This window comes from Pestalotiopsis fici (genome assembly GCF_000516985.1).
Source record: "Pestalotiopsis fici W106-1 unplaced genomic scaffold PFICI_Scf_4, whole genome shotgun sequence".
Classification (NCBI taxonomy): Eukaryota; Fungi; Ascomycota; class Sordariomycetes; order Amphisphaeriales; family Sporocadaceae; genus Pestalotiopsis; species Pestalotiopsis fici.
The window spans coordinates 2,307,718-2,335,094 of NW_006917094.1; the positions used below are offsets into that span (position 1 = coordinate 2,307,718).

Below are 27,377 nucleotides of genomic sequence, written 5' to 3' on the forward strand. Positions count from 1 at the left end.
GAATTCATAGTCCCATAAACTTCCGTCTCTTCTCTCTCATCAATTCATGACCAAATCAGGAGGACTCTAATTGCATCTCTCTGCGTGCACCACCGTCGACTCTTGATCCTTTCCCTCAATCACCTTTTCTTCATCTGCTAGATCGCCCACAATCTTCTCCTGCACGTCATGGCGCACCTTTTCCTCCTCGGTGGGGTAAGCGTGTTTCCACATGGTCCAGATGGAGCGTTGGAACAAATCGTCCATGGACTCGATAGATCTTCCCTTCAGCTCCGGCATGCAGAAGTAGACATAAACCGCTCCGATGTAGGTCAGGATTGCATAGAGCAAGAATGTCCCCCAGCCCATGTTTGTCATCATCAGTGGTGTGGCTTTGGTGATGCCATAGTCCACAATCCAGTTGATGAAGAAGCAGAAGCTCATTGAGAACGAGCGGATCCGAGCGGGGAAGATTTCGGCCGCCACCACATATGGGGCAACAGACCATCCAAAGGACCTGGAAAAGTGCATTAGCATTGAATCTTCATGTCTTGATCCAGTAAGGGAAATACTTACCATCCAAAGGCGTATATATAGATCCAGATGATACCAACAATGCCACCTGCCGGTGTTCCACCAGTGGAGTCGGGGTTGGCAAACTTGACGTAGAGAGCGATATACAGCATGGCCGTTGCCTGTAGAACAGCGCCAACCTGTCCAATATTAGCTACAGCACTGGCATAGATTATCGAGAGACATACGATCAACGGCTTGCGTCGTCCAACACGGTCAACAATATATGCCACATAGATGATAGTCGTTGCTAGCTTAACCAGACCATAGACTCCAGTGGTCAAGAGTGTAAGAGAACCGGTTTGAACACCGATCATCTCAAAAATCTCCGGAGCAAAGTAGTTGAGACTGTCTGTTCCGGTGAACTTGTGAAACAAGAAAAGCATGGAAGCCAGGAAGAATCGACGGCGGTTGCTGGGAACAGTGGCAATATCTTTCATGACCACCCAATAATTCACCCCTACAAGTATAGGATGCGAGTCAGCGGCTGAAGGTACAATCTTGAAAGGCCACAACAGCCTGCCCATATAAAGTCAACATACCCGTAGTCATTTCCCGCTCGGCATCAACCTGAGCACAAACTTCCATGTACTCTTGCTTCAGGTATGGGTGTTCGGTCGGGAGGTTTCGTAGCTTGCATAGGTTCTGGAGACCCTTTTCTCTCTGACCCTTGGATATCAAGGCTCGCGGTGTGTCAATCACCACTGTTGGAAAGAAGTCAGCTGCAAGTAGAGTCATGTGAAATATGGGCTTCTTACAAAACATCATGAGAAACATCAAGCCTCCGGGAATAATCTGGATGCCCAATGCCAGCTTCCATTGCAAATTGCTCGATGTTGGCCACAAGGATACACCATAGTTGGTCCAGAAGGCGAGACTATGACATGAGGTGTCAGTAGGTTATCTGCGATCAAGGTTATATATAGTTTCAAGTGTATTACCTAAGCGCAAGGATAATGCACAAGTTGTATGATGTTGTCAATGATCCTCTGATGCTCTTTGGCGAATTCTCTCCCAGATACTGCGGCGAAAGCATGCTGGTGGCTCCAATGGCCAGTCCAGCAATGAATCTCCCAGCATAAAAAACATCTAGTATGGCAATTTCTTGCATAGTAGCGCCGACGATGAACAGAAACCCGAAGATGATCATCGAGTATTTTCGACCGACATAGTCGGCGAATGGTGCTGCGATCAAGGCGCCAGCGGAACCTCCAGCCGCCACTGACTTTGTGTTAGTCTGATTGTCTCTTGGAAAGGGGTCATCGTGTACGAACACATTGCAGCAATATTTCCGGCTGTGTTAACTAGTGTTAGCTATATTCGTGTACTCAAGTAGGAATTGAAAGTTGGTCATCATCATGAAGGGTACGTACATCGCTGGTCAGCTTCATCTTCGCTCAACACGTCCAGTCCAAATGCACGCTTGAAACTGGGTAAAGTGAGAACGCCACCAATATTACCTTGGTCGAAACCATAGGAGCATCCTGCCAAAGCGACAGTGCCTGTGAGGTAGAATAGTCTCCAGTTGAATATCTCCTTGGGATCAGACTTCCACTCAGGGGATGCCCAGATAGAAGTTCCACCGCCCATAGTGAGATGTTCTGTATCGGATGTCTCTGAGTTGATAGGTGCTTATAGTGCCATGAGATATGGACAAAACAGGAAGTCGAGACGAGGATTTGAATCAACCGCTCTGGAGAACCATTGACTTATAAGTTGGAGGGTATTGCAGGTCTCTAGTTTGGGGCATTAGCAATGGCCTTTTCATGGGTTGATGTCTGGTACGCGTTCAACCCACAGAGAACTGCCATTGTAACCCATCATTCAAGCAGCCAAGGCCAACTCGCACCGTTACCCCAGAAAGCTTGGGCTGCTTGGCTATGGGGTAAGATTCATTGAAGTTGTGGGGGTGGGTATGGGCGAGTCAGCGACCCTCTCTAGCGCGTCCCAGGCCTTTGGTTTCCCTGACAGAGACCTATGGTAGTATGGGGATTTCCCCCGCATCGGAATCAAGTCCGACGTTCAGGAGAGAATACCGAGATCAGCTGGTGGCTTGCCTCGAAACACATTCAGGCGAGGGATTCAGTGTCCGAGCTTGGTATGCTAAAGGCGAAGGTTTTACCGGTCTTGTCGCAACTGTATACCTTACCGCTTTTGGCCCACTGAACCCCCCGGATTGTCTAATACATGGGCCATTCACGTGTGAAGCAACTCCACGTCTACATAAGAGTGCTCAAGCATGATCTCAGGGATGGTGCCAGTGATCTAGACGACAACAGGCAATCAGATCATCATGTCTCTCACAACAACACTCGCAACACACAGTCCCAAGACGGGGGATCGCCACATTTCTCGCGTCGACAATATCCCAGCGGCCACGGTTCAATGCCATGCATCAAACCTTCTTGAACTTCCAGATAAAACACTGCTCAGTGTCTGGTTTGGTGGAACTCAGGAAGGTACTTCAGATATTTCAATCTATTCATCGCGATTGAGCCCGGGCTCTTCGTCGTGGACGCAACCTGTCCGCTTGTCACATGATGCTCAGCGCAGCGAGCAGAATCCCGTCTTGTTTCGTGATCCCGTTGGCGGTGCTATATGGCTCTTCCATACAGCTCAATCAGCCGGAAACCAAGACGAGGCAGCTATCATAGCTCGCATCTCAAAAGACGATGCCCAAACGTGGTCGGAGCCATTTGAGCCATTCCCGGAAAAGAAGGGCGCATTTGTCCGGCAGCCTGTTGTTGTCCTCCCGGATAATACATGGTTGCTGCCCGTCTTTTATTGCCGTGCTCCACCCGGCTTCCGATGGATCGGGAGCGATGATGTATCGGCAGTAATGTACAGCAAAGATGGTGGCAAGACATGGGCAGAGAGCGTAGTGCCGGACTCGAGGGGATGTGTACACATGAACATAATTGCGCTCCCCACGAAAAAGTCCTACGTCGCCTTCTTCAGGAGCCGGTGGGCAGACAACATTTACAGGGCTACCTCGAAAGACGGTATCAACTGGTCCGCTCCTGCGAAAACGACACTGCCAAATCCCAATTCGGGCATCTGTTCAGCCGCACTGCCCAACGGGGATCTCGTCATTGTGTTCAACGACTCGCGTGCCGAGAGCAATATGGCGCGAAGAGAAGGACTCTACGACGACATCACTCCTGCAGACGACACTAGGGTGAACCAGCCTGGGGTCGGCGGCAAGGCGGCAATCTGGGGAACGCCGCGCAAAGCTCTGTCAGTCGGTCTGTCCAAGGACGATGGTGTTACCTGGAAATACCGAGTCTTGGAGGACGGCGATGGTTTCTGCATGACCAACAATTCCGTGGAGCGTACAAACCGAGAACTGAGTTATCCAAGTATCTTTGTCGATGATGCGACAAAGGGTCAAAAAGGTGTGCACCTGGCATATACTTATCATCGGCAAAACATAAAATATGTGCACATCGATGATGTTGAGATGTTTGTAAACGCTTCAGACTAGCTACAAGCGCTTGAATAAATAGATGAATGGAAAGATTTGATCGAATTAGTGCTCGTAATTGTATCAATCGGACCGCATAGAGTTGAAGATGACACAATAGGAGCATGGAAATAGCAGGATTCGAAACTATCGCAGCCACGAAATTGATCGGGGCATCCAAGTCTTTACTTGCCTGTTGTTATCATGCAACTTGGTCGAACGAGTCGTTCATAAAAATTAGCAATTTGTCAAACATCGGACGCCTAAGCAGAATCGGGTCACCCAAGACTTGTTCAGAATACATCATGTGGGGTCTATTCATGGGAGAATATGCTGAGGTATATATGCCAAATATTATAATCATGACGAGCCATTCACCGTCGATGCCCCTTTTCTCCCCGGAAGTTTCTTCTCTACTTCCTCCAACACTTTCATGGTCTCAAGACTCCATTTCTTCAACCCGTCGCCCAACTCTACATATGGTTTGCGCATCTTGAACATGCTTTCATCGTTCAACCCAATTTGCCTACCGACGTACCACCAAGCCCCGTATTTCGTACACGACAGAGACTTTTTGCACGCCCACTCGGCATTGGCGACCAGATCCTGCAACTCGCGCGCTTCGTCCAGTCGGCCCGCCGCCCAGTAGTCGTAAATCTTGGCCGTCGACTTGGGGAAGCAGTTGCCGAGCCCCGTGACGCAGCCGTTGCCCCCGGCGTGCAGCGTCGGCAGTAGGTAGTCGCTGCTGCCGCCGTAGACGCCAAAGTGCGGCGGCTCAAACTTGGACGTCAGTCGGGTCAGCTTGCCCACGTTGCCGCAGGTGAGTTTGGTGGCCACGATGTTGGGATGCGATGCCAGTGCCGAGAGCTGGTCTGAGTCCAAGTCTACGCCCGAAGTGACTCCGGGGAACTGACTGCTAGTAAGCAATTCATGCCAAATGTAGATGAATTTTGGGAGAGACACTTACATTGTAAATAACAACAGGTATTGGGCTCGCATCTGCGACATCACGATAATAGGCAATCAGAGCGTCAGACGATAGTGCTTTTGCCCAGTAGCTGGGCGGCAAAAGAAGACCCCAGCCGGCACCAGCTTCAGCAGCTTCCTTTGCAAACTGTATGGTCTCAACAGTGCTTTGCGCGCTGATGCCAGCGACAATGGGATAGTCAGGAAGGCCCAGGTCAACCACTGCCTTGCGAGCAGTACGTATGATGCTTTGCCTTTCTTCGTGAGTTAAAAGGGCAAGCTCGCCATTTGTCCCGAGGTACACCAGACCGTGCATGCCACTGTTTACCAGATATTGACAGTACGTATACATGGCCTCTAGGTTGACGGGTTGGGTGGGAGTGTCATCGTATAATGTGATGACCTGGGTAAAGCGTGAGTATCAGTGTTGTAGACAAGGTTTGGCTACGATACTTACCGGAGTATAAACACCAGGAGGCAGTGGCTTTGCCTTTGCATCAGCTATTTTGGCGCCCATTTTCGATATCTTCTGCAAGCTTGAACGAGATTTCGATTGGCGCTAATCAATCGGCTTAATTTTCTATGCTATTTCGCAAATCGTGAAAATGTCCAGTAATGTCAATGTTATAGCAGAATAAAACACAGAAGAGTCACCATCTCATTTGGATCTACTACATCCAAGGTCACGCCATCCCCCGCTCTGGTTCAAGCCGCCTACGAGTCCGCCGGTGTTCTCTCCGAACCCCGCGAGCGCCCCGCTGCCGGTATTAGGCGACCGGTCCCGGGCCGCTTTTTGATTTAGTGAGCCATCGCTCGATTATCGCGTAGGCATTGAGAAGAAATCTATCCTTCGATTTTTGAAAGGCAGACCGTACTGTTCAGTGTCAAGTCAGAAAAGTGTGAGAAGATGATCTAAAGACTCGGCAACTAGAAATTGCACGTCCTGGAAGTCACCTAACCTTAGGTAGTGTCCAGTCGTCTGGTCGTTTAACTTTTACCTTGGGCTAGGCGCTAACAGGTACCGTAGGCGTTAGGTAGAAGGGCGCAATGAGTGCTGAAAGGGACATGTACCATAGCGAATCTCTTCTTCATACTCCGTCCCGAGCATTCGCAACTCATCGGGGGGTTGCTGACTCCTTCTAGGCAGGAAATATCGGTCGGAATTCCCCGATTGATTTGATTTGATCTGATGCCAAATAATCTTGATGCTTTTCCCTTGGTCTACTGACAACATCAGAAATGGAAAAATGTAGCCAAAGGCAATATCACGCGACTACATCATCATGCATGGGCGTTGCGACACAGCCACAGTTAGTGATGCTTCCGCCTGTACGGGCTCCGTGAGAATTTGTGATCCATCGATAAACATGCAATTTTCATCTTCGTTGGTCATAATTGCGACATGTATGCACTCCGGCAACACCACAACGCGCGCTCGTCCCAAATCCTGCCGGTACCTCCATTTTAGCTACAAGATGGGTGAAGACGACACGACCTCGTCGCTAGAATGGTCGTCTGGTGCTCAGTATTCACATGATAAGTTGGAAATTCCAGGTGAACAGATTCGCCTTCTGGAAATCAGCCCTCAGCAGCCACACAAGCCGTTAGAGCTATGCCTGAGCATTCATTCTTGGGCGAATATACCACACTACCATGCGATATCCTACACATGGGGCGATCTTGAAGACCCGCAAACTGTCCTCGTCAACACTCGGCCGATGGCTGTTACAAAGAACTGTCATTATGCCTTGACACAAATACAATTGTATCACGCTCGACTCTCTGGCGAAGCTTCTTCATATAGTCCTTCGGGGCGTTTCTACCTGTGGATTGACTCCATTTGCATCGACCAGGTAAATGCAGAGGAGAAAGGTCACCAAGTTGCGTCAATGGGCCGCATATATGCAAAAGCGTCCAAAGTGTTGGCCTGCATAGGTCCGCATCTCGACGACAGTCATGAACTTGCTGGAATTTTGGATTTCATGAAAGGCTCCCCCGAAATATCCTCACGATATGGGCAATTGATCGAACATGTGATCGATTTTCGCCCCCCTGGCCACACCGGCTCGAGAGTCCTCGTCGAATTGATTCAGCACTACGTCGAAGGATCAAAGCCATTACAGTCTGGCTTTGGCATTTGCTTTCGCAAAGCCTTCCTCGCTTTCGCCAACAGGACCTATTGGACTCGCCTCTGGATAGTGCAAGAAGTTGCTGCCACGTTTGGGACAGGAGAGAAGCTTGAGGTCCTTTGTGGCCATGATAGCTTTACGAGATCAGAAGTGTACACACTCTTTCATGTTGCGGCTCGTCTCCGACTTCTCAGGGACTCTTCAAGTGTCAACGACGGAGATCTATTTCTCAAGTTCAGCAAGCACTGTTTCAGGACCGTCATGGAGATGGACACAGCCTCACCGATGCCTCCATTCATGTTGTTTGAAAAGATTGATCAGACATATAAGTGCAGTAAGCCAGAAGACCGAGTCTTTGGGCTTTTGTCTCTGATCAAGTGGCCCGATGGCGTTCAGCCGATCGAGCCAGTCTATAAGCCGTCTGCTGCTATCGAGTTGGCGGAATTATTTCTCAGCTTCAGTGCACATTGCTCTTCCGCCAACCAGGTCCTTAAAGGACTCGAGATCTGTCATGATGATCTACAGATGGCGAAACTAGTCACAGCAAGGTCTGTTGAATCGAAAGTGGAAGAAGATCAGCACGGAAGGCTCGCATCTCAAAACTTCAGAATCTATGATACCCAATTCAGAATCATCTCCAGAAACTCTGCAAACAAATTGACGGCATTGTTAGACCCAGAGCGACGTAACGATCGAGAAACGACCTTGCGCGAAGCCGAAATGACATCGCAGATTGTGTCGAATAAGTATTGGCCACAGCCATTGTTCTGTCACTCGAATATTGGGGCATTACTTTGCAGTGAAGCTCGGGAATACGATTGGATTGTGAAGACGGGGTTTGGGAAAGGTTTGCTTGTCATACGCGGCGTTGGCTTGAATAGCCCGTATGATATTATTGGACAAGGAATACTCCTTAATGGATATGACTTGAACTACCGTTCGCGCCATGAGGTAGATCCTAACCCGTTGTTTATAGGGATGCCGCCGGCGGAAGTGGAACAAGCTTGTAAAGATGCGAGAAAGTGCCTACAAGAGCTACAAGCAAATGATGTCACTTCTGTGCCATTATCCGTTGCGGATACCAACAAGTTTGCACAAGCTGCAGAGAGACTTCTACATCCTTGGTGCGGACTTATGGCTACGTTTGATTTGCACGTCAAACCAGTCGAATTGCTGCTACTTGCAGGCCAGGACTTGGAGAAAGATGGAACTCGTAATTTCGGTACGTCTCGAAAGAGACTAAGCACAAAGATCTACGGCACAATGAAGTGTCACAGTCTGACTTTGGAAAAGACGATACCACTTGAGAACAAATTCATAAATTGAATTTATCAAAGCAAGAAACAGTTTGTCACTGGTCTTGTTTTCGAGAGTGGGACCTTCGGGTGATGCAACGAGACGGGCTTGTTAAGTCTATTTGTTCACACTTTGTTTTCGTTAGATGTGGACCATCCTTCAATTCATCTTTGTATTCGCATGAGACAGATTAGTTGTCATCGAAATGCTTACATTGCTGCGACATGCAGATAAGACGCAATTATTGCAGTAAAGCCAAAATATGAAGATAAAAGTTGTACACCCTCACAATTGTCCTACATTTTCTTGTCCAGTAGGGTGACACTGAGGCAACGTATGCCTTCTGCCTATTGTCCACCGAGTAGCTCAAAATCACAAGACACAGCCACACACACTTGTATGCATCAATAAACGGATGGCATATTGTGATAGGTGGCCCGCAAGAAGCCATGCCGGCGCATCCAAAAGGCATACAGCCTCGCCCAGGCACAGCCCACCTGGCTTCAAGTAAAATACAAGGACTATTTCCCCGCACCTTGAATCCAAAAGAAGGAGAATAGAACGAATCTAGATCAACAAAATTTTGCATGCTTACCAGCTCAATGAAAGTGGCCGCTGCCGAGTCTCATATCCAAAATGTTCCAGCACGATAAACTCCTCTGTTTCTGCAGCGTTTCTAACTCGCTTATACGTGGATGCCCAACACACACGTCTACTGACATCTGGTTACCTCGCTACAAGATAAACGTACGAACAAATCCTGACGATCCGACCAAGGCCCACGTGTTGCTATCGGACTCGAAAATTGGACACAAGAAGATACAGCTTACAGACCCGCCAGACTTACCAATACACCTCCTCGTACCAAGGCCAAGCGAGCCGATAGACCCAGCACCTATACTAGTCACTAGTTGCCCCCGCTTCTTTACCTACACGTCCGGATATGGAGATGGAGATGGAGATGGACATGGACATGGACATGAATATAGATATGAAATTAGTCTCTGTCAGTACTTATCACCCACTGGGCATCGCTGCCCACAACGGGAAGGTCACGACGGACCTCACTTATCCCCGTCATGTGCCTCTTCACCTGGCTGCTGTCTACAAAACAACCATACTGGACCGCATCTTCTTGCCAGTCGAGCATCACCAATTGATTGTAGAACAGAAGCTTGCTATCTCTGGGAAGGTCATCGCGGCCCACACAAGAAAGTCTCCATTTGTGAAACACCGGGCTGCAATCGGCCAAAGGATCACTCACATCTACTTGGAGAAGACTCCCGCACGATAGCCTCGAGACTAGATGACAAAACCAGGATTGAGATAGAAGAATCTGTCAATCGTGTGGCACAATTGGTTCTCGAATGGATGAGAGCAGAACCCCTCTTGGACCTTGACGTTGCCCTGCAAGCAGGAGACGCGCACCTGGCCACACAATCAATGCGCAATACCCATCGTCTAGGACTTATGAGTCCCTACAGCCATCCCCGGAGCAATATAGCTGATCATTATTCGACGCTCGATTCAAGTAAAAAGGAGATACGATTATTCAAACTCTCACCGAGTGCATCAGAAGTTCAATGCCAAGGTTCCTTCTCCCAATACAGTTTACGGGAATGCCCAAGCTACATTGCACTGTCATACACATGGGGAGATCAAACCGTGAAACACGAAGTTATGCTCGATCGTGGCGGGAGCATAGCTATTGGAGACAATCTTTGGAAGTTCTTGTGTCTCCAGGCCGCAATCTTGACGGAGCCGATTTATTTCTGGATCGACGCAATTTGTATCAACCAGGAAGATGTCCGAGAACGGAACCATCAAGTGGGCATGATGAAGGCGATTTATGCGCAGGCAACTGAAGTATACGCTTGGTTGGGGCCCGAAGCCGATGACAGCGACTGCAGTATGAAGTTCTTGATACAGCAGTCCAAAAGCCCTCTGCGGATGAAAGGATGCGGATATCTCCCAATATGGGATAGTAGGACCGCGAAAGCCCTGAGTGCGCTATGCGAGCGCCCATATTGGCGCCGAATGTGGATTATTCAAGAATTGCTGCATGCGAGAAAGATCACCCTGTGGTGTGGCACACAGAAATCCGACTGGTCCGATATCGAGGCATTGTATCTGAAGCTTGAGACTATAGAAAACGCTCACTGGTTTGCGCATCACGAGTTTCTGATACCCATCAAGCAGAGTGCTGCTGCCACCATGGTTTGGCAGCGAGCACATTGGAGACATCCTGATACTCCAGTTCCACGACTCAGTCGATTGATTGAGATCTTCCGCGACTGGCACTGCACCGACATTCGCGACAAGGTGTTTGCGCTTGTTGGCATGGCGACCCCAGAGTCGGCCGTTGTCCCAGACTACGCCTTGACGACCTTGGAGATATACTCTGCTGTTATGCGTAAAGTAGAGAGAGACAAAGATGGCTTTGCCAACTTGTTGTCTCAGCTTCTCGGAGTGGCGTGGAATGATGTAGATCTATGGCAGCAAACACTGTATGTTGAGCCTTCGCATTGTCTTTTTGAATTATTTACTAAATACAACAGGGTTGAGTACAAAGATCACCCCACGGAGAGGTTGGTTCTCCGATCCAGATGCTGGAACAACTGGGATTAAGCCTTCCGTCACAAATAACAGCTTAACACCTTGACCGCGAAGCCTTGAGAACACATAATATTCGTGACGATAAGGGTTTTTATTTAATGGAATCTTGGGTGTCAATAGAATAGAAACGGCGATATAAATCTTCCCGACTTGTCATAAAAAGTTACAGAATAGTGCCTAAGGGATAGGTAATATCAGCCCCACTCCTAGGCTTCCAGCGACGCTCATGATGACGATGCTTTGGGTTAAAGCATTCAAATCAGTGTGGTCGTCGCGTGCTGGCAATTATCCATTCGCGTACTGATGAGCAGTACAACCATGCTACAATTGTCTTCGTGATGCTTCAGTTGTGCTACCACAGGTGCCGGGCGAGTCTCCTAGTCGTGGACCAGGATACCGTTGAAAGTGCCGAATCATTCAATTTAGATGAGAGGCTGCCACGTGAGCATTTTCTCGCAAATACTTGCGTAAATAGGTACGGGCTATATGTGATGTGGAGACTATCGTTGTTTTATTGAATAAGACTGCCGCACATGGATTTCAATGCATCGGAGCCCAGAGCGGTGTGTCGCGTGTGGGCAAATGAGAGAAATTATGCTTTGGTAGTGCATCATAGACGGCATTCCGAATGATTCTCTTGCCAAAATCATTGCCCAACATTAATGGGATTGTGCCTGTTGGTTTTGGGCAGTATTGCATGGTGCTTGCCGCATCAACGGATTGACTGTGTCTTGCTTACTAGAGTACTGTATGCCACAAGGTTTCATATTTCATCACACGATCTTCATGGCACGGCAGCAAAATTGCACTTTCCACCGCATCTCCTTTTCAATCTACAACGGTGTTCTCATCCGTACGGGGTTTTTTTTTTTTTTTTTTTTGAGAATGGTGACGTTGTGCGAGAGCCGACATCGGCAAATGTCTCATCCGTCTGTGATCGGCTTGCGTTTCGACGAGACATTGCGGACGCCTTTAGTGACGCCAAACCTGTGCGCCCAGCTCAAATGGTACAACGTGGCCATAATGACATCCACCGAAAATTCTCATCACAAACATTTTGATCGTGGCTTACTTGACTGCCCTCTAATCCTACGTTTGCCCTACGAAGATACAGCTCAGTGCCATCATACCATGCATTGCCTATTACAATGCCACGAAGAATCGTTTCATTCGGAGTCGTGCTATCATAGCACGCAGTGCGCCTCCAGCGCTCTCTTTGAAGCGCAGCCTTGTTCAGCGAGTTGAGTGATGTGGACTGTAACGCCAAGCGCAACAAAAGTCCCAATTGGACAAAACTTGCATCCCACAAGAATGTATGTGTTACATCTTGGCTTTCTTGTAACACCAGACGAACTTATTGCATCGGAGGCATCCCCAAATCCCTTTGCAATACATGCGTCTTGGGGTCCAAGACTACCACACCCTGAAGCCTCACCTACAATAAGTACCAAACACGCACTCAATCAAGTGCCTTTGCGTATACAAGCCTTTCATGAATGGCCTGTACACGTTCCAATAAGTCCTTGATTCGACCGCGTAGAGCGCCATCATTCAGCGATCTGCGCCGCGGTCTCATCATCGGCCTTACCTTTATGCCGTCTCATGACCTTGCGACGAGTACGATTTGACCAGCTGGCATTGTCTACACAACAAGGCATTTCGTATCCGTGATACGAGCTCCCTTCTTGATGCACAGTTCGCTCGAAGTTGAATATATACAACCCATGATGGTGTGAGGGCTTTCAGGTGTTGCAACTTGGGGGCTGCGGGGTAGCTCCAGACCTTGGTCCGACTACCTCATTTGTGAGGCTACAGATTGATACCTGGGAAAAGGCTGGACAGGTGCAGATTGAGAACATCCACTTTCATACAAGCATGTGATGAGTATCAGTTCTATGAAATGACTGCTCATGAAAATTAGCAAGTTTTGCCTGGTTGAAGTCTGGCCAATGTAGGTAGTTTTGTGATGGACCATGAAACTTGTACTCCCCAATGAAATCGCCCGGGTATTGGTGTGAATCGTCAGTGTCGAGATGAGGCTCTGCTCAACCAGGTGGTCCAGGCTCCGGCTGCTAATGCCGCAGGAACAGGCCACCCTCGGCTATATTACCGTTCTAGTAAAGTAAAGGCAATGGGGACGGGTTTACCTCATTATATAACCCAGCCTTACGGCCAAGCAGGGACCGTTGAGCAGTGGGGGACGATTTCCGGTTGCCTTTCCGGTTGGCGAGTAGGAAATCAAGTTGGGGGGTTTTCCGTTGACCTGGATCGTGCGTGACCCATGGCCTGCTGAGATGGGAGGTCTTTTCCATGGCGTATGTATCTACTATCAATGTCAAGGATGCAGTGAGGGGATGGACCACGGTCAGGAGGGAAAAAATTGAGGCTCTGCGCGGAGCCTTATGATGAATGGCTTGATCACTCATCAAAATCAGGAAAGACACAAGGTGATCTCGGGTGGGTGAGTGCAACGGTTGATCCTAGCAGAGCCAGCCCCGCGGCACGGGCTGAGGTCTAGCACCTGGCACCTGCAGCAGAGCGAATACTAGTGCATGTACGTACTCTGTACACCGCTGTAAAATTTGGAGGGGTTACGTGGGATAAGGACCCACCTGTTGAGCCGCACTGCACGGCCAACAGAGGATCTGATCTGGCTGGTGGGCGGGCACCTGGATCGCTCTGCCTTTGTTTCGACTTACACAGGAAAAGGTTGTCATGTGTCCAAGTGCCGATCTGAGTCTCCGAGTCACCGCTGAGATATTGTTGAGACATAGCTCTTGCCTCATCGACTGTGCCGAGACGAGTATACATGCATCCGATGGAAGTCAGTTGGTGAGTTCATGATTGGCCTACCTGGAAGCAGGTAAAGTACGTAGCCATTCCCCTTGCAGGAGTCGCCCAGGCTCTCAGCACCAAAGGAATGCGATGAGTAAGTCGCGACCACAAGAAATGTACTGCCTTTCTTTTCTTCTCTTTCCAATCTTTGCTTATTCTGATTGATAACCATCATTGGAGTTTCAGCTCCAGAAACGCTCTCTTCCGAGGCTGTTTCCGCCGTCTTTGCTTCTCTCCCACAACTTGCCGTTTCTTCTTATCTCAGGAAAAAAAAAAAAAAAACAGCCACAGCTGCGTGGAAATGGCAACCGCACGACCACAATGACATTCTGTCTCAGGCGTGTCAATGGAGCACCATTGTGGCACGCGAGACAGTACGAACGGTTCACGAACAATTTTCTTTCCCGCCCCAGTCCAATGTAGGTATTCATTCCGACGCCCTACTGGCTAGGTAAGGCTGGCTGCACTACCAGCGGTGGGGACCTACTCACTTCCCTCTCCACTGAGACTTGTATAAGAGCCTTGGGGCAAGACCTCTGCATCATTTTTCACTTTTCTCACCATGTAAGCCTTGCCTTACCGTCCTCGTCAGACTCATTCTCATGTAATCAGCAGGTTGGGTTCTCATATGTTCTTGGTCGTATCATTGAAGCCATTATCGTGGGAGATTCCAGCAGATGCCTCCAGGTTCCAGTGCCAGTGCCTCTCAGACTCTCACGCCAGGCAGCTTCAGGACCGATGATGATACCACTGAAATTGTCCACTCGGCATCCGTCACTCATACGAATGCTTCAGAGGGGCCGGAGATCACGCGAGTTCCAGGATTCAAACGTCTACCATACGAAATCCTGTCATACATTGTGCAAGAACTATCACTGGAGACCATTTTCGACTTGGCTCAAACCTGCCACCATTTTGAGTATTTGGTCAGGGAAGTCAATCTATGCAAAATGCTTCTGAGGGTAATCTCCGGCTTGACCAGCTTCTCTGAGCTATGCTGACGCTGTTGTCCTAGTTGAAAGCTCCATTTTCACCAGAAGCTGCCGAGGCAAAAAGTGATGGCCGCTTTGACAGGGCCCTTAGAAGACTTGTCAAGCGCCGAAGAGCATTCGCTCAAGCATCTCCGTATGCAATGGGAATCGTTGGGGTCGCAGACTCCTATATATATTACAATGGCTGGCTTTTGTATGTTGTAGGGGACCGTCCAGAAAAGCGTCTCCATATTCTTGACCTGCAAAACACCAATAATCAGGAGGTCATCGTCAACATACCAAGGCTCATTGCCCGTTCAATTCCCGAATCCGAAACTGGGCGAAAGTACACTTTTCGAGCTTTGTACCACGCAGCCGGTATCACAACATGCCTGCTGTCTTACACACGTCCAACACCCCGCAGTTGGCTTATGGTCTTCAATGCACAAGAGCGGCAATTTTTCGGTACAATCCCGCTAGAATCAACGATACGCCTCTTTGTACGAAACAACGCAAAAGATTTGGTTTATGGTACTCATTCGGAATACGATGCAAGTGGTAACCGCAAATGGATTCTCCACCACTACAACATGGAATCTCAAGACTTGTCTCACGCTGGCAGGATGACCATGTCTGATTTGGTTGGTTACGAAGTTGGATCCGCCGTGTGTTTTGAAATATTCGACAAGTATCTATACGGGTGTTCCAATCAGACCTCGTTTGAATTGGAAGAGATTGACTGGACGTCTTATTATTATTGCTTCCGTGTTTCACTGGATGGCTTCAACCGGGAAAGCATAGAGGTCATGCAAAAAAGGGACGCTTTCAGGAGGCAACATAGGGAAGGACCGATAGATGATCGCTGGACTTTTCTCACCCTCAGTCAGCACGAGGAGGACGGCTCAATTAAGCTGACAGAGTGCCGTCGCGAGTGGCTGAACGGTGGAAGCGAAAACAGACGAACATATTACACAAAGGATGTAAGATTCGATCGCCCGACCTCTGAGCGGGACGGGCCTGAGAGCACAGGTCTCGGCATTGATGGTAACGATCCTTGGCCAGATGAACCATTGGTACGTTTGATCCGAAGCAGTGATCGCCCCAATTTCGGCAGAAGCTCCGAAAGACAGTTCCATCCAGGCGATTACGGACCATCCATGTTCAGCAGGAGCAAGACTTATTTGTCCACTTACTCTCATTCATGTGGCACATTTATGGATTTGGTTGACGATCCTCACCCATATGATCCAGATACACAACGCCTGCGGATCAGGACTGGGTCGAGAACATGCAACTCGTCGGCTGCAACACAAGCTGCTGCACAGCATGGCCCCCACGATGGACAAGTGGCTCGAGAAGATGCCAGTCGGGCTCATTGCAACAGCATTGCCTTTTGGCCGCCTGATGTTGATCACAGGGAAGCCGAGGCTCGTGCAGACATTTTTCAGAGACTCAATCAGGCCATGAATCCGGCCGGACTTCGTGGAAGCGTCACAGCGGCAGGTGATTGCCGAACTATTGTCTATTCAACAAGCAATGCAGGAGGTAGCACTGCCATGAAAGTACTGGTGGTACTTTCTTTCGACCCCGCGATCAGAATGGCTGGAATGATTCGTGCAGGTAGCATAACGTCCCAGAATAAGAATGACGATGCCAGCAAAGTCCGTCAACACATGGGTGCGGCCGGTCCAAACGGGAAAGTCGAAAAGTCTGACCGTGAGACCGAATTGCCAGGTCACAGTCATGATGATGTGCATAAGACCACAAGTTTCGTGCGGAGTCAGATTCAGATTGTTCCGTGGTCTGATAAACAAAACCTTTCACTACCAGCCGTGTGGACATTGGACGAAACGCCTTGGGCGGCAGTAGAAGAAGCCATGCATCACAAGCTTGCTGCCAAGTATGATTTCAGCTATTTTGAAGACGCAACATAAATGGAGGTTGGAGAGATTTCTCTCAAGGCATTCCAAATTGTTATTATGGACCTCAACGGTTCTTCATGCCGTATTTCTTGAAACGGAGCTTCGGCTGGCCTGCCGCTTGCCAGTTGCCGTTGGAAGCGGTTGGTATTTATTATGGCCACCACCGTTCCGTAACGAGGTAACAGAATAAAACCTATGGGTACCGCGGTGCTTAACGTATGGGATCAAGATTGCGAGTCAAGTTGCGTGTAAATTGCTTCTTTCGTGTATGCCTCGGCCAGTAGTACAATGGAGCCGGTGAGATTGGATAAGGCTGGCAACTGGCCCGGAAGAGCTTCTGTAAACGCCCCTGCTAGTTTACGCCCGGCATGAGTGCACAAATTCAATGAATGTAGCAACAACGTTTATCATTGATTGAATTTGACTTTGGGTTGCATGGATTGTCTGTCTCTCTCGCAAGGCTATTCCATGTCCGTCTGCAGCCGATTACACCAATCTGCCCCCATCGCCGAAATCGTACTCTCCTCAGTGGCTGCACTGCGCGCGTGCGCTGGGGCATATTGTACATGTACACAGTCAGATACAACCCTCTAACTTTTTTCCCGCATCATCTTGCATTGTATCCGCAGTCCTCGAGAACCTGACAGGCGGCTTGGCATTTTGTTCTCCATTATGAAATCAATCTGTCGTTGGGGCTAAAATTCCCACCAGGGTATGTAGGTGGTTGACATTTCCGCTTACCATTCACCGCCGCCAATATTTCCCATCTAAACAGACTACTTTCGGTGCCAGAATAGCTGATCAATGGTGTATATAATCGACAGCATTACATTGTTGAAGACTGGCCAAATGCAAAGATTTCAACAGCCTATCGGCATTCTCGTTGTGTCGCTTTGTCTTACAAAACGATACTGTTCTAGACCAAGGCGTGATCGTGTATACCACCTCATTAGTAGAGAAAGCCACACAAGATGCAGTCGCTTGACAAATAATTTCCAGTTGGCTCTCATCATTTCATGGATCGAACAATTTATGGCTACTCACCCACCTTGTCACTTGTAACACCAAGGAGCATTAGTTCTAGTACCAAGAATTAAATGCAAGTTCACCAAGTCCTTTGTCGTAGTGATATTCCGGTGAGCCTAAGTATGACAGTCATTCTTCAGGGATAGTTCATTCGATATTTGTATCTCTAAAGCTTGGGTCAAGAGCAAACATAGATGGGATGAGTCGGGAAGTCAAGGTCTCGCTTCTCAAATAGACTACGACAGTGGTCTAGCGTTTCTCTTCCTAGGCCTACTGCGAGATTCAGTGTTGAGAAGCAAGTTGCATTGACATGCCACTTAACACGTACTCTGCACTTTTATTCTCATCGCATGCGCGAATGATCTTGAAAGCATACGAGAATCCTGGTACGTCTGATAGAGTCCAGGAGCGGTCACGGTGTAATTCTTCTGGAAGCACAAGTGTAGTGCCTATGCTGATACAACACGAGGTCACAACAGACTGAGCCCGCATACTTGAATTGAGTCTATACATTTTGCTACGTCGACTTAATAACGATTGAGTCAGCATTGACTTTGCGCGCCTCGTCGTTCAAAGCATCGATTTCTGCCTGTACGTAGGGTATGCCCGTTTTCTCGCGCTCGCTCTGAGCAATTTGCTCTAGTTCGCCAGGGAAATAGATCCTGTCAACCCCTGCCGCCTTATCGGATCCGACAACCCTTTGATACAAATAGTCCATACGCTGCCGAAACTCGTCCAAGTCCAGAAAGAGGTCCGGCTTGATTGCGACAAGAAAGTGCCCGACATCCGCCGGCTTGGAAGGGTCATAAGGGTTGGTGACATGGCCAGCGTAAGCAGATCCGGATAGAACGCCAGAAAATACATCCATCATGATGGCCAAGGCCGATCCCTTCGGACCACCCATTGGTAGCATGACACCTCCAAGAGCAGCCTCGGGGTCATCGGTAGGTCGTCCCTCGGAATCCAGAGCCCAATCCAGAGGAATCTTCTCGCCGCGCCTCTTGGCCTTGTAGATTTTGCCACGGGCGGCGATCGAGGGCGCCATATCGAGGATAAACGGCATATCCTTGCCCGGAGCACCGCAAGCAATAGGCGACACGCCCATGAGTTTGCTCTGGCCACCCCAGACGGGCAAGGCGGGGCTCGAGTTGGTGAAGACGAGACTCATCATGCCGGCATCGAGGGCCTGCTGGACGACCCAGGCGCTCATGCCAAAGTGATTCGAGTGGGCGACGCTGGCCATGCCAATGCCGTAGACGCGCGCCGACTCGACGGCGGCAGCCATGCCGGCCTGCGCCGCGACAAAGCCAAAGCCGTTATGGCCGTCGACGTGCGCGACCACGGGCGTGACCTGGCGCAGCTCGGGCGAGGCCGCCGCGTCCAGCACGCCCTGCCGGATCCGCGCCATGTACGAGGGGATCCGGTTGATGCCGTGCGTGTCGACGCCCCGTAAGTCTGCCGCGACTAGGCACTTGGCCACTATGGCGGCGTTGGCCGCGGGTACCCCGTTGCCCTGCAAGACGGCCTCCACGAAGCGTCTGGCTTCAGAAGCCTCGACGTAGACTTTGGGCTCTTGAACTTCTGTCATTTTGCAAGTTTTGAATATAGTATCAAACAAGCTGCTTTCCGTAGAGAAAAATACGAATTAATTGCTGTCATATTCGTAACTCTTATTAGAGCTTCCGCGGAAGAGTCCTTCATCATAGCGGACTAGTCCGGCGCCATTGTGGGTAAGCTAGTAGGCGTGTAGGTGTTTTCGTCCACTACTAAAGTTCAACGGTAAAAGTCCGTCCTCGGGCTCTTCTCCGCACCCTCGCATATCTTCCGCCGTCAGCTCCTCGACCACCGTGGACACTCTGCCATGTCTGCCACAGAAGCACATGACCGATATGACGGGTGGACGGAATAGACCCCGGCTACGTCTGGCTTGTAAAAGATGCCAAAAGAGGAAAATACGAGTGCGTATCGCCGAGCCCACCCCCCTACCCCGTACGGTGTACAAGGCCTCCATGTTGACTTGCCGCGTCTCGCAGTGTGATGGAGCTCTCCCGGCGTGTAGCAATTGCAAAAATGCAGGAATCGCATGTGCAGATGGAGCGAGTGCACGTATGCGCGGTCTGCCTCGAGCGTAAGGCCCTTTGCTCGCTGCCATTGTCATGTTCGGCGGAGGAAATAGGTAGGGCTGACTATTTACAACAGGCACTTGGCCGATCTGCGAAATCGCATCGCATGGCTAGAGTCCATCATCAAGGAGAGATGTCCTGATATAGATCTCTCCCAGGATGCCCCGGCCATGGAGGCATCCGAGTCTGACGCCGAAGACCTTGGGTTGCCCGATGACGAACTGACGAATCGGGAGGCAAACTCACGTGCGCACACGGATAGAGACGCCACAAATGAGAATATCGTCCAGAGCCAAGGCTCTAGCCAACCGGTTGGAGTCCCGCTTGTTAATGATACATCTCGGCCCGCAGAAATTAGGCGCGACATTGCTATCGATGCCAACACGTCGACGCATCAGATAGGCCTGATAGCACTTGGCAGCGGGCAAGATGCCAGGTACATCGGGCCCTCAAGTGGTTATGTGAGTAAATAAGCCTGACTTTCAACATCTTTTCTCTTTTTCATTTCTATAAAATTACAACAAAGGAAGGGAAGAAAAGGAAGACATGTTGAGATCACTGTTGCCCCAGGCTGACTTTTCTATGATTATCAGTTCCTTGCCCGTGTACTATTACAATCACCCGAGAGGACGATGACAACTCATTCGTTTAGTAACAACAAGACCAACAACAAGCTCCCTTTGCCTTGCGATCTTATTGATTCAATCCAGGGACCACTTCCCCTACCATCTCGACAGGGCGCCAACTTTCTATGTGAAAGCTATTTTAACATGATTCATGTCCAATACCCAATTCTACACCGGCCAACCTTCATGAACATGCTGGAGCAGATGCATCAGCCATCGGAACCCGATCCTGTCGTGGCATTTCAAGTCTTCATGGTGCTAGCCATCGGTGCCTCGGTATGCCCCCGTGTCTCGAGACCGGGTATTCTGAGCGACTCGTATGGTATCTCGGCTATGCGGTTCTTTGACCAGATCAATGTGCAAAACTCTCTTCAAGGCCTACAGTGTCTTCTTCTCATGTCCTTGTACGCCATGCATAACCCATCAGCCAAACTTAGTGTTTGGTATCTCAACTATCATTGCATAGCTGCATTGTTGGACCTGGGGCTACAGAGAAAGATTGATGTATCATCAGGAGTCTCCCTTTTCGAGCAAGAAATGCGAACCAGATTGTTTTGGTCTGTATACACACTGGACAGAACTATAGCGACGACGGTGGGGAGACCCATTGGGCTCCGGGATGAAGCGTGCGAGTTGCGAGTACGTGTACAATGATCGGGCTGTGTATATCTCTCGGTACTAAGTGATGGCAGTTACCGCAAGACATTTCCGACGATGCACTCTCAACGCCAGGTACCCCATCGACGGTCTCAAATGGATCGCATATGCAATTTTCCATCCATCTCTTCAAGCTAGCAAGGATCAACTCCGAGATCAAGTATATTGCCAACAGCATCAACAGAGGCGCACCGCCCTATGCATTGCCGTTTATCGCCGACTACCCAGCATGGCAAGATGGCGTGATGCAGAACCTGGATGCGTGGAACCTTGAGATACCCAGCGCCCAGCCCGGTGAGAACAATCTTGGACACATGCTGTGCCAGATCAAATATCACGAGATACGCATGCTGGTTACCCGCCCGAGTCCAGCGATACCCTCGCCGTCGCCAGACGTCTTGACGCAGTGTTACAGCAGTGCGACAATGGCTATCCGATTATACGATGAACTCTACAAGCAAGACTTACTTGCAGCTTCTTGGACAGTGCTACACTCCATAACCATGAGCGCAATCACCATGATGTACTGCATCAGGATGGTCCCGGGCATTGCGGACAATACCACTCTGGATACGTGGATGGGGGATATCTCGATCTGCACCAACCTTCTCAGTGCAATCGGCGAGCACTGGTCGGGGGCCAAGCGATGTAAAGGTATTATAGATGACTTGGGGAAGGCGACGACGCGCTTGGTCAAGTCCAGACAGTCATTGACTAGCCCCAGCAACACCCATGAGCTTTCCAGCGACCTGCCCCTAGGGGATTTGGGTGGAATGGAGGGAGATTTTAGCACCATGTTTGGCAATTCTGACTTCTTACTGGATGAGTTTGGGGATATATCTGGCTTGTTCGACTTGACATGGACAGGAGAACCAAGTGCTTTGAATAGCACGACAACCCTGGCTGTAGCCTAGTGCGGTATGTCGTGGCCCTTGATAGCGCAATGAAAGGGGCTGATGGAAAACTATCATTTCAAGCTGAGAGCGGGTTTTAATCCGTATCTCGAGGCAACCCAGGCCGGACTCTTCTTATCTGTTCCATCGGACAACCTCTCTGCACGGGTGCCGACCTGGATCGTACTTATCAGCATGGCAGGGCCAATCGGCATCAACTAATCCACTGTTTTATCTCTACTCCACACCTTCTATAGCGGCGCCTCTGCCGGGAACAAAGGTGTTATCTTGCCGCGCAGGACGATAATGCTGCCGCCGGCATCTCTTCCAAAAACCACTTGCGTATCTGTTTATCAGCTCTGATGTGTAGTGGTGGTATAAAGACCACAGCCTACGATCTGAGGTAGGTAGGTTGATGCGTGAATGGGAATCAGTGCCATTGTACATGCAAGTCAAGCTCACCGTGACTAATTGTTCATTTGGTGTTCGTCATGGCATCTTCGAAAGGCAAAATAGTTGAAGCCTTTAGGGCGTTCCCAACATGGGTTCCAAGGTCGTCCAAACTCGTCAACGCTCTCCTTCTGGGCACATCTTTCAGTACAGCCACCGTAAGTGATTAATATCGCTCTTCATTGCAATTTTATCGGATGTACTGACTTCGGAGTAGGTGCTCGGTTACGATGCCTCCATGATGAATGCGCTCAACATACTGCCATCATACACTGAATACTTTAACCTTACATCCGCGACAATAGGCTTGAATTCAGGTATTGTATGGATTGGTGCAATCATTGGCAGTCTTTTTTGCGCAAAGATCCCCGATACAATTGGCCGCAGACCGGCGCTCTTTTACTCAGCCATACTGGCCATGATCGGCACAGCAATCCAGGCGGCTTCGCAAAACATTTCCATGTTCTTGGTCGCCCGGTTTATCCTGGGTCTGGGAGTTGGCGGCACATATGTAGCCACGCCTCTCTTGCTGGCTGAGACCTCGGCCATGCAATATCGGACTTTCAGTTTGGGTGCCTTTACGGATCTTTACTATGTCGGCGGTCTCTTGTCCTCTGGTGAGAACAACCCCTAACGGACAACAATCAAAGGTGCTAATTTTCCCCAGGCATCACATATGGCACAGCAAAGATGGATTCCACCTGGGCCTGGCGCTTGCCATCGTTGCTCCAGATCGTGTTCACCTTTATATCTATCGTCACACTCCCGTTCGTGCCAGAGTCGCCAAGATACCTCGCATACCAGGGTCGCCGCGAAGATGCCATTCTCGCCCTGGCACAAGCATGCTCTGATGGAGACACCACGGCAGCGACAGTCCAAGCACAGTATGTACAGATTGTCGAGTCACTCGAGTTTGAGAAGAATCTGGAACCACCATCGGTCAAGGAAATGGTGACCCAAAAGCCTCTCCGCAAGAGAATGCTCATTGTGCTCTCGTGCGCTGTATTTTCCATGTTCACGGGCAGCAACATCTTTTCGTACTACCTAGGCACGGCGCTCGACAATGCAGGCATCACCGACTCGACGCTGCAGCTGGAGATTAACATAATTCTCAACGCCTTTTGCCTCGTTGTCTCCATTGGGGGCACGCTCATCGCCGACCGCGTCGGGCGCAAGCTGCTCGCGGGGATATCGACGGCGCTGTGTATTGTCTTCCTCTTCATTATTGGCGCGCTAACAAAGTTCTACGGCGAGTCGACGTACCAGCCCGCCATTTACGCCAACGTTGCCATGATGTTCCTGGCCATGGGCTCCTATAGCCTGGCCTGGACGCCGCTATCCTTCATCTACCCGCCCGAGATCCTCAACTACCGCATTCGCAATATCGGTCTGGCCTGGTTTGGCATTTGGCAGAATATGATCCTGCTCATTCCCATTTTTGCTTTTCCCATTGCTATTGAAGCCATTGGCTGGAAGATATACATGCTTAATGGCGCTTGGGATGTCTTTGAGCTGCTTGTTATTATTTTCTACTGGGTCGAGACTCGCAATCTGTCGCTGGAAGAGGTCTCGGCGCTGTTTGACGGAGAGGTGCATTCCCAAGTCACTGGCATCAATGCGATTATCCACGGCGAGCCATTGGATATTGATGAGAAGAACACCCCCGCGACAGTCGTCAAAGCGGATGATCAGAAACAATAGTAGAATCAGTCGGAAGCAGGTGAGAACTAGGAAACAATAAAGAGCAACCACTATCCACTCTGCAGTCAGGCATACGTATAGCTATTGGCCAAGATGGCTTGATGCATCGAATCAGTAGAGTCTTTTGTATGGATGTTTATCCGTCGGATATGTAAAGTGGGTGACTGTCACCTCTGGCTACTACCCAATTCATTGAATAAAACCCCACCCACACCATGATTATCGGGGAGATCTCCGGCCACTATAGCTGGTATACTCGGTAATGTTTTCCCCCGGGCCCCAACTACTGCTGTGGGGTGAGCAAATCACATCATCCGAGAAAGTCAGCTAATATTCTGGGAGACACCCGAACCGAGACAAGACATGTTCAATTAATCCCAAGTACAAGATTCGCTATGCACTATTCAAGATGGTGGCTCAAGATACAGATGCATCAAATGGACAAACCCAGCCAAATTCCGACTATGACCTCTCCAAGCCAATTACTTCAACGCAGGGAATGCGTCAGGGACTTACATCCTATGGCGATGCACACTTCTCCCTCTTTTTGCGCAAAGTCTTTATCAAGGCCATGGGCTACAGTGAAGATGCTCTCTCACGGCCCATTATCGGTATCATCAACACATACTCTAGCTTCAACCCGTGCCATGCCAACATCCCACAGTTGATGGAGGCCGTGAAGCGCGGGGTTCAGTTCAATGGGGGTCTGGCCATGGAGTTTCCCACCATTAGCATCCATGAGTCTTTTGCGTCCCCGACGAGCATGTATCTGCGAAATCTCATGAGTATGGATACCGAGGAAATGATCAAAGCTCAACCCTGCGATGCTGTTGTCTTGATAGGTGGTATGTATATGATTATCTTGTGCGGATGTTTAAACTCGCTTATACAATCTCAGGGTGCGATAAAACCACTCCTGCTCAATTGATGGGAGCAATCTCGGCGAATAAGCCGGTTGCGCATCTTGTGACGGGACCTATGATGCCAGGAAGCCATAGAGGCCAGCGGGTTGGAGCCTGCACAGACTGCCGGAACAATTGGGCGGCCTTTAGAGCCGGGACAATCGATATCGAAGACATTGCAGCCATCAATGACGAGCTTGCACCGACGGCTGGTACGTGTGGCGTCATGGGCACTGCGAGTACAATGGCATGTATACTCGTAGCTCTGGGAATGATGCCCTTCGCCGGTGCATCGGCGCCCGCAGTCTCCGCAGCCCGTCTGCGCATCGCCGAGCAGACGGGGCGGATTGCCGTCTCGCTCGCATCGAGCACCACGCTGAAGCCACGGGCGCTGTTGACCCGGTCGTCTTTCCTCAACGCCATCACTGTACTGCAGGCCACGGGCGGCTCTACCAACGCCGTAGTGCACCTACTGGCCATTGCCGGGAGACATCCAGATGTCGCGGGCACCATTGATCTCGACACGTTTGACGAAGTCGGCCGACGCACGCCGCTGCTCGTCGACCTCAAGCCTAGCGGCGACAACTACATGACCGACTTTCATAACTCGGGCGGCATGCTGGCACTCTTTCACGAGCTCAAGCCCTTGCTCCAACTCGACGCCATGACATTTACCGGTCGCACCCTTGGGGAGGAAATGGCGGCAGCCACCTTGATCCAAGTGCCGCGCAACTTGAGTTGCATCCAGCCATTCGACGAACCCCTCTATCTGGCCTCGTCCCTCGTGGTCCTCCGAGGCAACTTGGCACCAGGCGGTGCCGTCATGAAAGCCAGTGCCTCCAAAGACCGACGTCTGACGAGGCACTCTGGCAAAGCCGTGGTATTCCACAACTCGGCCGACCTGGCGCAGCGGGTCGACGATCCCGACTTGGCCGTGGACGCCGACAGCGTCCTCGTGCTGCAGAGCATCGGGCCCAAGGGCAACCCGGGCATGCCCGAGGCCGGCATGATACCGATTCCGCGCAAGCTCGCGGCCCAGGGCGTGCAGGACATGCTCAGGCTGTCCGACGGGCGCATGAGCGGCACCGCGGGCGGGACGATTGTGTTGCACATCTCGCCCGAGTCGGCTGAGCTGGACTCGGTGTTGGGCATTCTCCGCGACGGCGATGTGATTACTTGCGATGTCAACGGCCGCGGACTAAACGTGGACTTGACACAGGAAGAAATTGCAGCACGCATACGAGAAAGACGGGAAGCTGCTCGTGCTTCGAAAGAGCGCGATCCGCGGAGGGAACGCGGTTATCGTGGTCTGTATCAAAGATCAGTGCTGCAAGCCGAGTTTGGAGCAGATTTTGACTTCTTGACAGCCAATGGGCCAGGAGAAATCTAGCCGTGACTGGTTGATTCAATACGTTTTTGGGGTTTGTACCGGTCCGACTATAGAAGATACAAGTACACCATGGCCATGTCGAAACAATATCGCAGATATACTTGGACGATCTAGCCTCAGGGGATTGATCCTCTTCTAAAAGCATGCACATTGACTTCTGCGTGAACTCGTTACATATTTCAGCACTAAAGAAATGCATACATTTTGCAGCCATATCGCGATTCCGGTGCTGAACGTCTGCTGCTTTGCAATCTCATAACGACTTTCCCACTCATTTCATGGTTGAGTGGGAATTCTCGGTCGCAACCAGTTGAAATCCGCCTCTCCTTGCACAATTCTAAGCGTTATGTCGTCGTGGATAAGATACATTTGGTTCGGCTCCCAACCGAGACGATAAATGGTCCTCGCAAAGCGTTTGTGAAAAAAGGGCTTGAAGACAGTCTCGCCAAAATGCCAGTATATCTCCGGTGCAGGTCGATCCGGGTGTCTGATGGGCTCTATGATGTTGATCATCCCCGGTTTTGTCCAGAGACCGCCCGACTTGAGCCTGAATGGCTGCGCATCGTATGTTACATCTTTGAGATGCGGATACAGCCAGGCCATCTCGCCAAGCTAAAATGGCGTAGTGAGTCAATTGATCAGTACTGTTCACGGGGAGGCCGATGCATACCAGATTCTCATGTTCCTTCATTCGCATAATCATTTCGAGGTGGTGCTGCTGGTACAGCAGCTGAACCAGACCGGCCTCTGAGCTTTCTGCATTGCATACCTCTTTTATCTCGACTTCAGGCAACTGTTCCGTCTCGATTGGAGCCAAGGGAATTGGTCGGATTAAAGGCATGTTGCGCTTTGGATGAGG

General features: G+C 50.1%; 11 protein-coding genes across 11 annotated transcripts; 7 read left to right on the forward strand and 4 right to left on the reverse strand.

Annotated features, from left to right (window-relative positions):
- Positions 1–66: 66 nt before the first annotated feature.
- On the reverse strand, positions 67–2,142 carry PFICI_06708 (uncharacterized protein; the record flags this gene model as incomplete). The annotated part of the gene is made up of 7 exons (XM_007835289.1): positions 67–496; positions 556–692; positions 741–1,012; positions 1,095–1,256; positions 1,311–1,429; positions 1,494–1,773; positions 1,926–2,142. The coding sequence occupies 7 exons, from the start codon at positions 2,140–2,142 to the stop codon at positions 67–69; spliced, it is 1,617 nt and encodes a 538-aa protein (XP_007833480.1).
- Positions 2,143–2,845: 703 nt separating this feature from the next.
- On the forward strand, positions 2,846–4,036 carry PFICI_06709 (uncharacterized protein; the record flags this gene model as incomplete). Its single annotated transcript, XM_007835290.1, has 1 exon — positions 2,846–4,036. One exon carries the CDS (start codon positions 2,846–2,848, stop codon positions 4,034–4,036), a length of 1,191 nt encoding a protein of 396 aa, XP_007833481.1.
- Positions 4,037–4,375: 339 nt separating this feature from the next.
- On the reverse strand, positions 4,376–5,498 carry PFICI_06710 (uncharacterized protein; the record flags this gene model as incomplete). The annotated part of the gene is made up of 3 exons (XM_007835291.1): positions 4,376–4,924; positions 4,983–5,384; positions 5,439–5,498. The coding sequence occupies 3 exons, from the start codon at positions 5,496–5,498 to the stop codon at positions 4,376–4,378; spliced, it is 1,011 nt and encodes a 336-aa protein (XP_007833482.1).
- A 958-nt stretch (positions 5,499–6,456) lies between these two features.
- PFICI_06711 (uncharacterized protein) lies at positions 6,457–8,436 on the forward strand (the record flags this gene model as incomplete). Its single annotated transcript, XM_007835292.1, has 1 exon — positions 6,457–8,436. The coding sequence occupies one exon, from the start codon at positions 6,457–6,459 to the stop codon at positions 8,434–8,436; it is 1,980 nt and encodes a 659-aa protein (XP_007833483.1).
- Positions 8,437–10,086: 1,650 nt separating this feature from the next.
- PFICI_06712 (uncharacterized protein) lies at positions 10,087–11,034 on the forward strand (the record flags this gene model as incomplete). The annotated part of the gene is made up of 2 exons (XM_007835293.1): positions 10,087–10,913; positions 10,965–11,034. The coding sequence occupies 2 exons, from the start codon at positions 10,087–10,089 to the stop codon at positions 11,032–11,034; spliced, it is 897 nt and encodes a 298-aa protein (XP_007833484.1).
- Positions 11,035–14,534: 3,500 nt separating this feature from the next.
- PFICI_06713 (uncharacterized protein) lies at positions 14,535–16,762 on the forward strand (the record flags this gene model as incomplete). Its single annotated transcript, XM_007835294.1, has 2 exons — positions 14,535–14,819; positions 14,873–16,762. 2 exons carry the CDS (start codon positions 14,535–14,537, stop codon positions 16,760–16,762), a joined length of 2,175 nt encoding a protein of 724 aa, XP_007833485.1.
- A 1,531-nt stretch (positions 16,763–18,293) lies between these two features.
- PFICI_06714 (uncharacterized protein) lies at positions 18,294–19,364 on the reverse strand (the record flags this gene model as incomplete). Its single annotated transcript, XM_007835295.1, has 1 exon — positions 18,294–19,364. The coding sequence occupies one exon, from the start codon at positions 19,362–19,364 to the stop codon at positions 18,294–18,296; it is 1,071 nt and encodes a 356-aa protein (XP_007833486.1).
- A 421-nt stretch (positions 19,365–19,785) lies between these two features.
- On the forward strand, positions 19,786–22,096 carry PFICI_06715 (uncharacterized protein; the record flags this gene model as incomplete). The annotated part of the gene is made up of 4 exons (XM_007835296.1): positions 19,786–19,904; positions 19,976–20,360; positions 20,493–21,164; positions 21,218–22,096. 4 exons carry the CDS (start codon positions 19,786–19,788, stop codon positions 22,094–22,096), a joined length of 2,055 nt encoding a protein of 684 aa, XP_007833487.1.
- Positions 22,097–22,566: 470 nt separating this feature from the next.
- Positions 22,567–24,226, forward strand: PFICI_06716 (uncharacterized protein; the record flags this gene model as incomplete). The annotated part of the gene is made up of 3 exons (XM_007835297.1): positions 22,567–22,683; positions 22,743–23,142; positions 23,193–24,226. The coding sequence occupies 3 exons, from the start codon at positions 22,567–22,569 to the stop codon at positions 24,224–24,226; spliced, it is 1,551 nt and encodes a 516-aa protein (XP_007833488.1).
- A 409-nt stretch (positions 24,227–24,635) lies between these two features.
- On the forward strand, positions 24,636–26,518 carry PFICI_06717 (uncharacterized protein; the record flags this gene model as incomplete). The annotated part of the gene is made up of 2 exons (XM_007835298.1): positions 24,636–25,071; positions 25,125–26,518. The coding sequence occupies 2 exons, from the start codon at positions 24,636–24,638 to the stop codon at positions 26,516–26,518; spliced, it is 1,830 nt and encodes a 609-aa protein (XP_007833489.1).
- Positions 26,519–26,794: 276 nt separating this feature from the next.
- PFICI_06718 (uncharacterized protein) lies at positions 26,795–27,359 on the reverse strand (the record flags this gene model as incomplete). The annotated part of the gene is made up of 2 exons (XM_007835299.1): positions 26,795–27,130; positions 27,189–27,359. The coding sequence occupies 2 exons, from the start codon at positions 27,357–27,359 to the stop codon at positions 26,795–26,797; spliced, it is 507 nt and encodes a 168-aa protein (XP_007833490.1).
- Between the last annotated feature and the right edge of the window lie 18 nt (positions 27,360–27,377).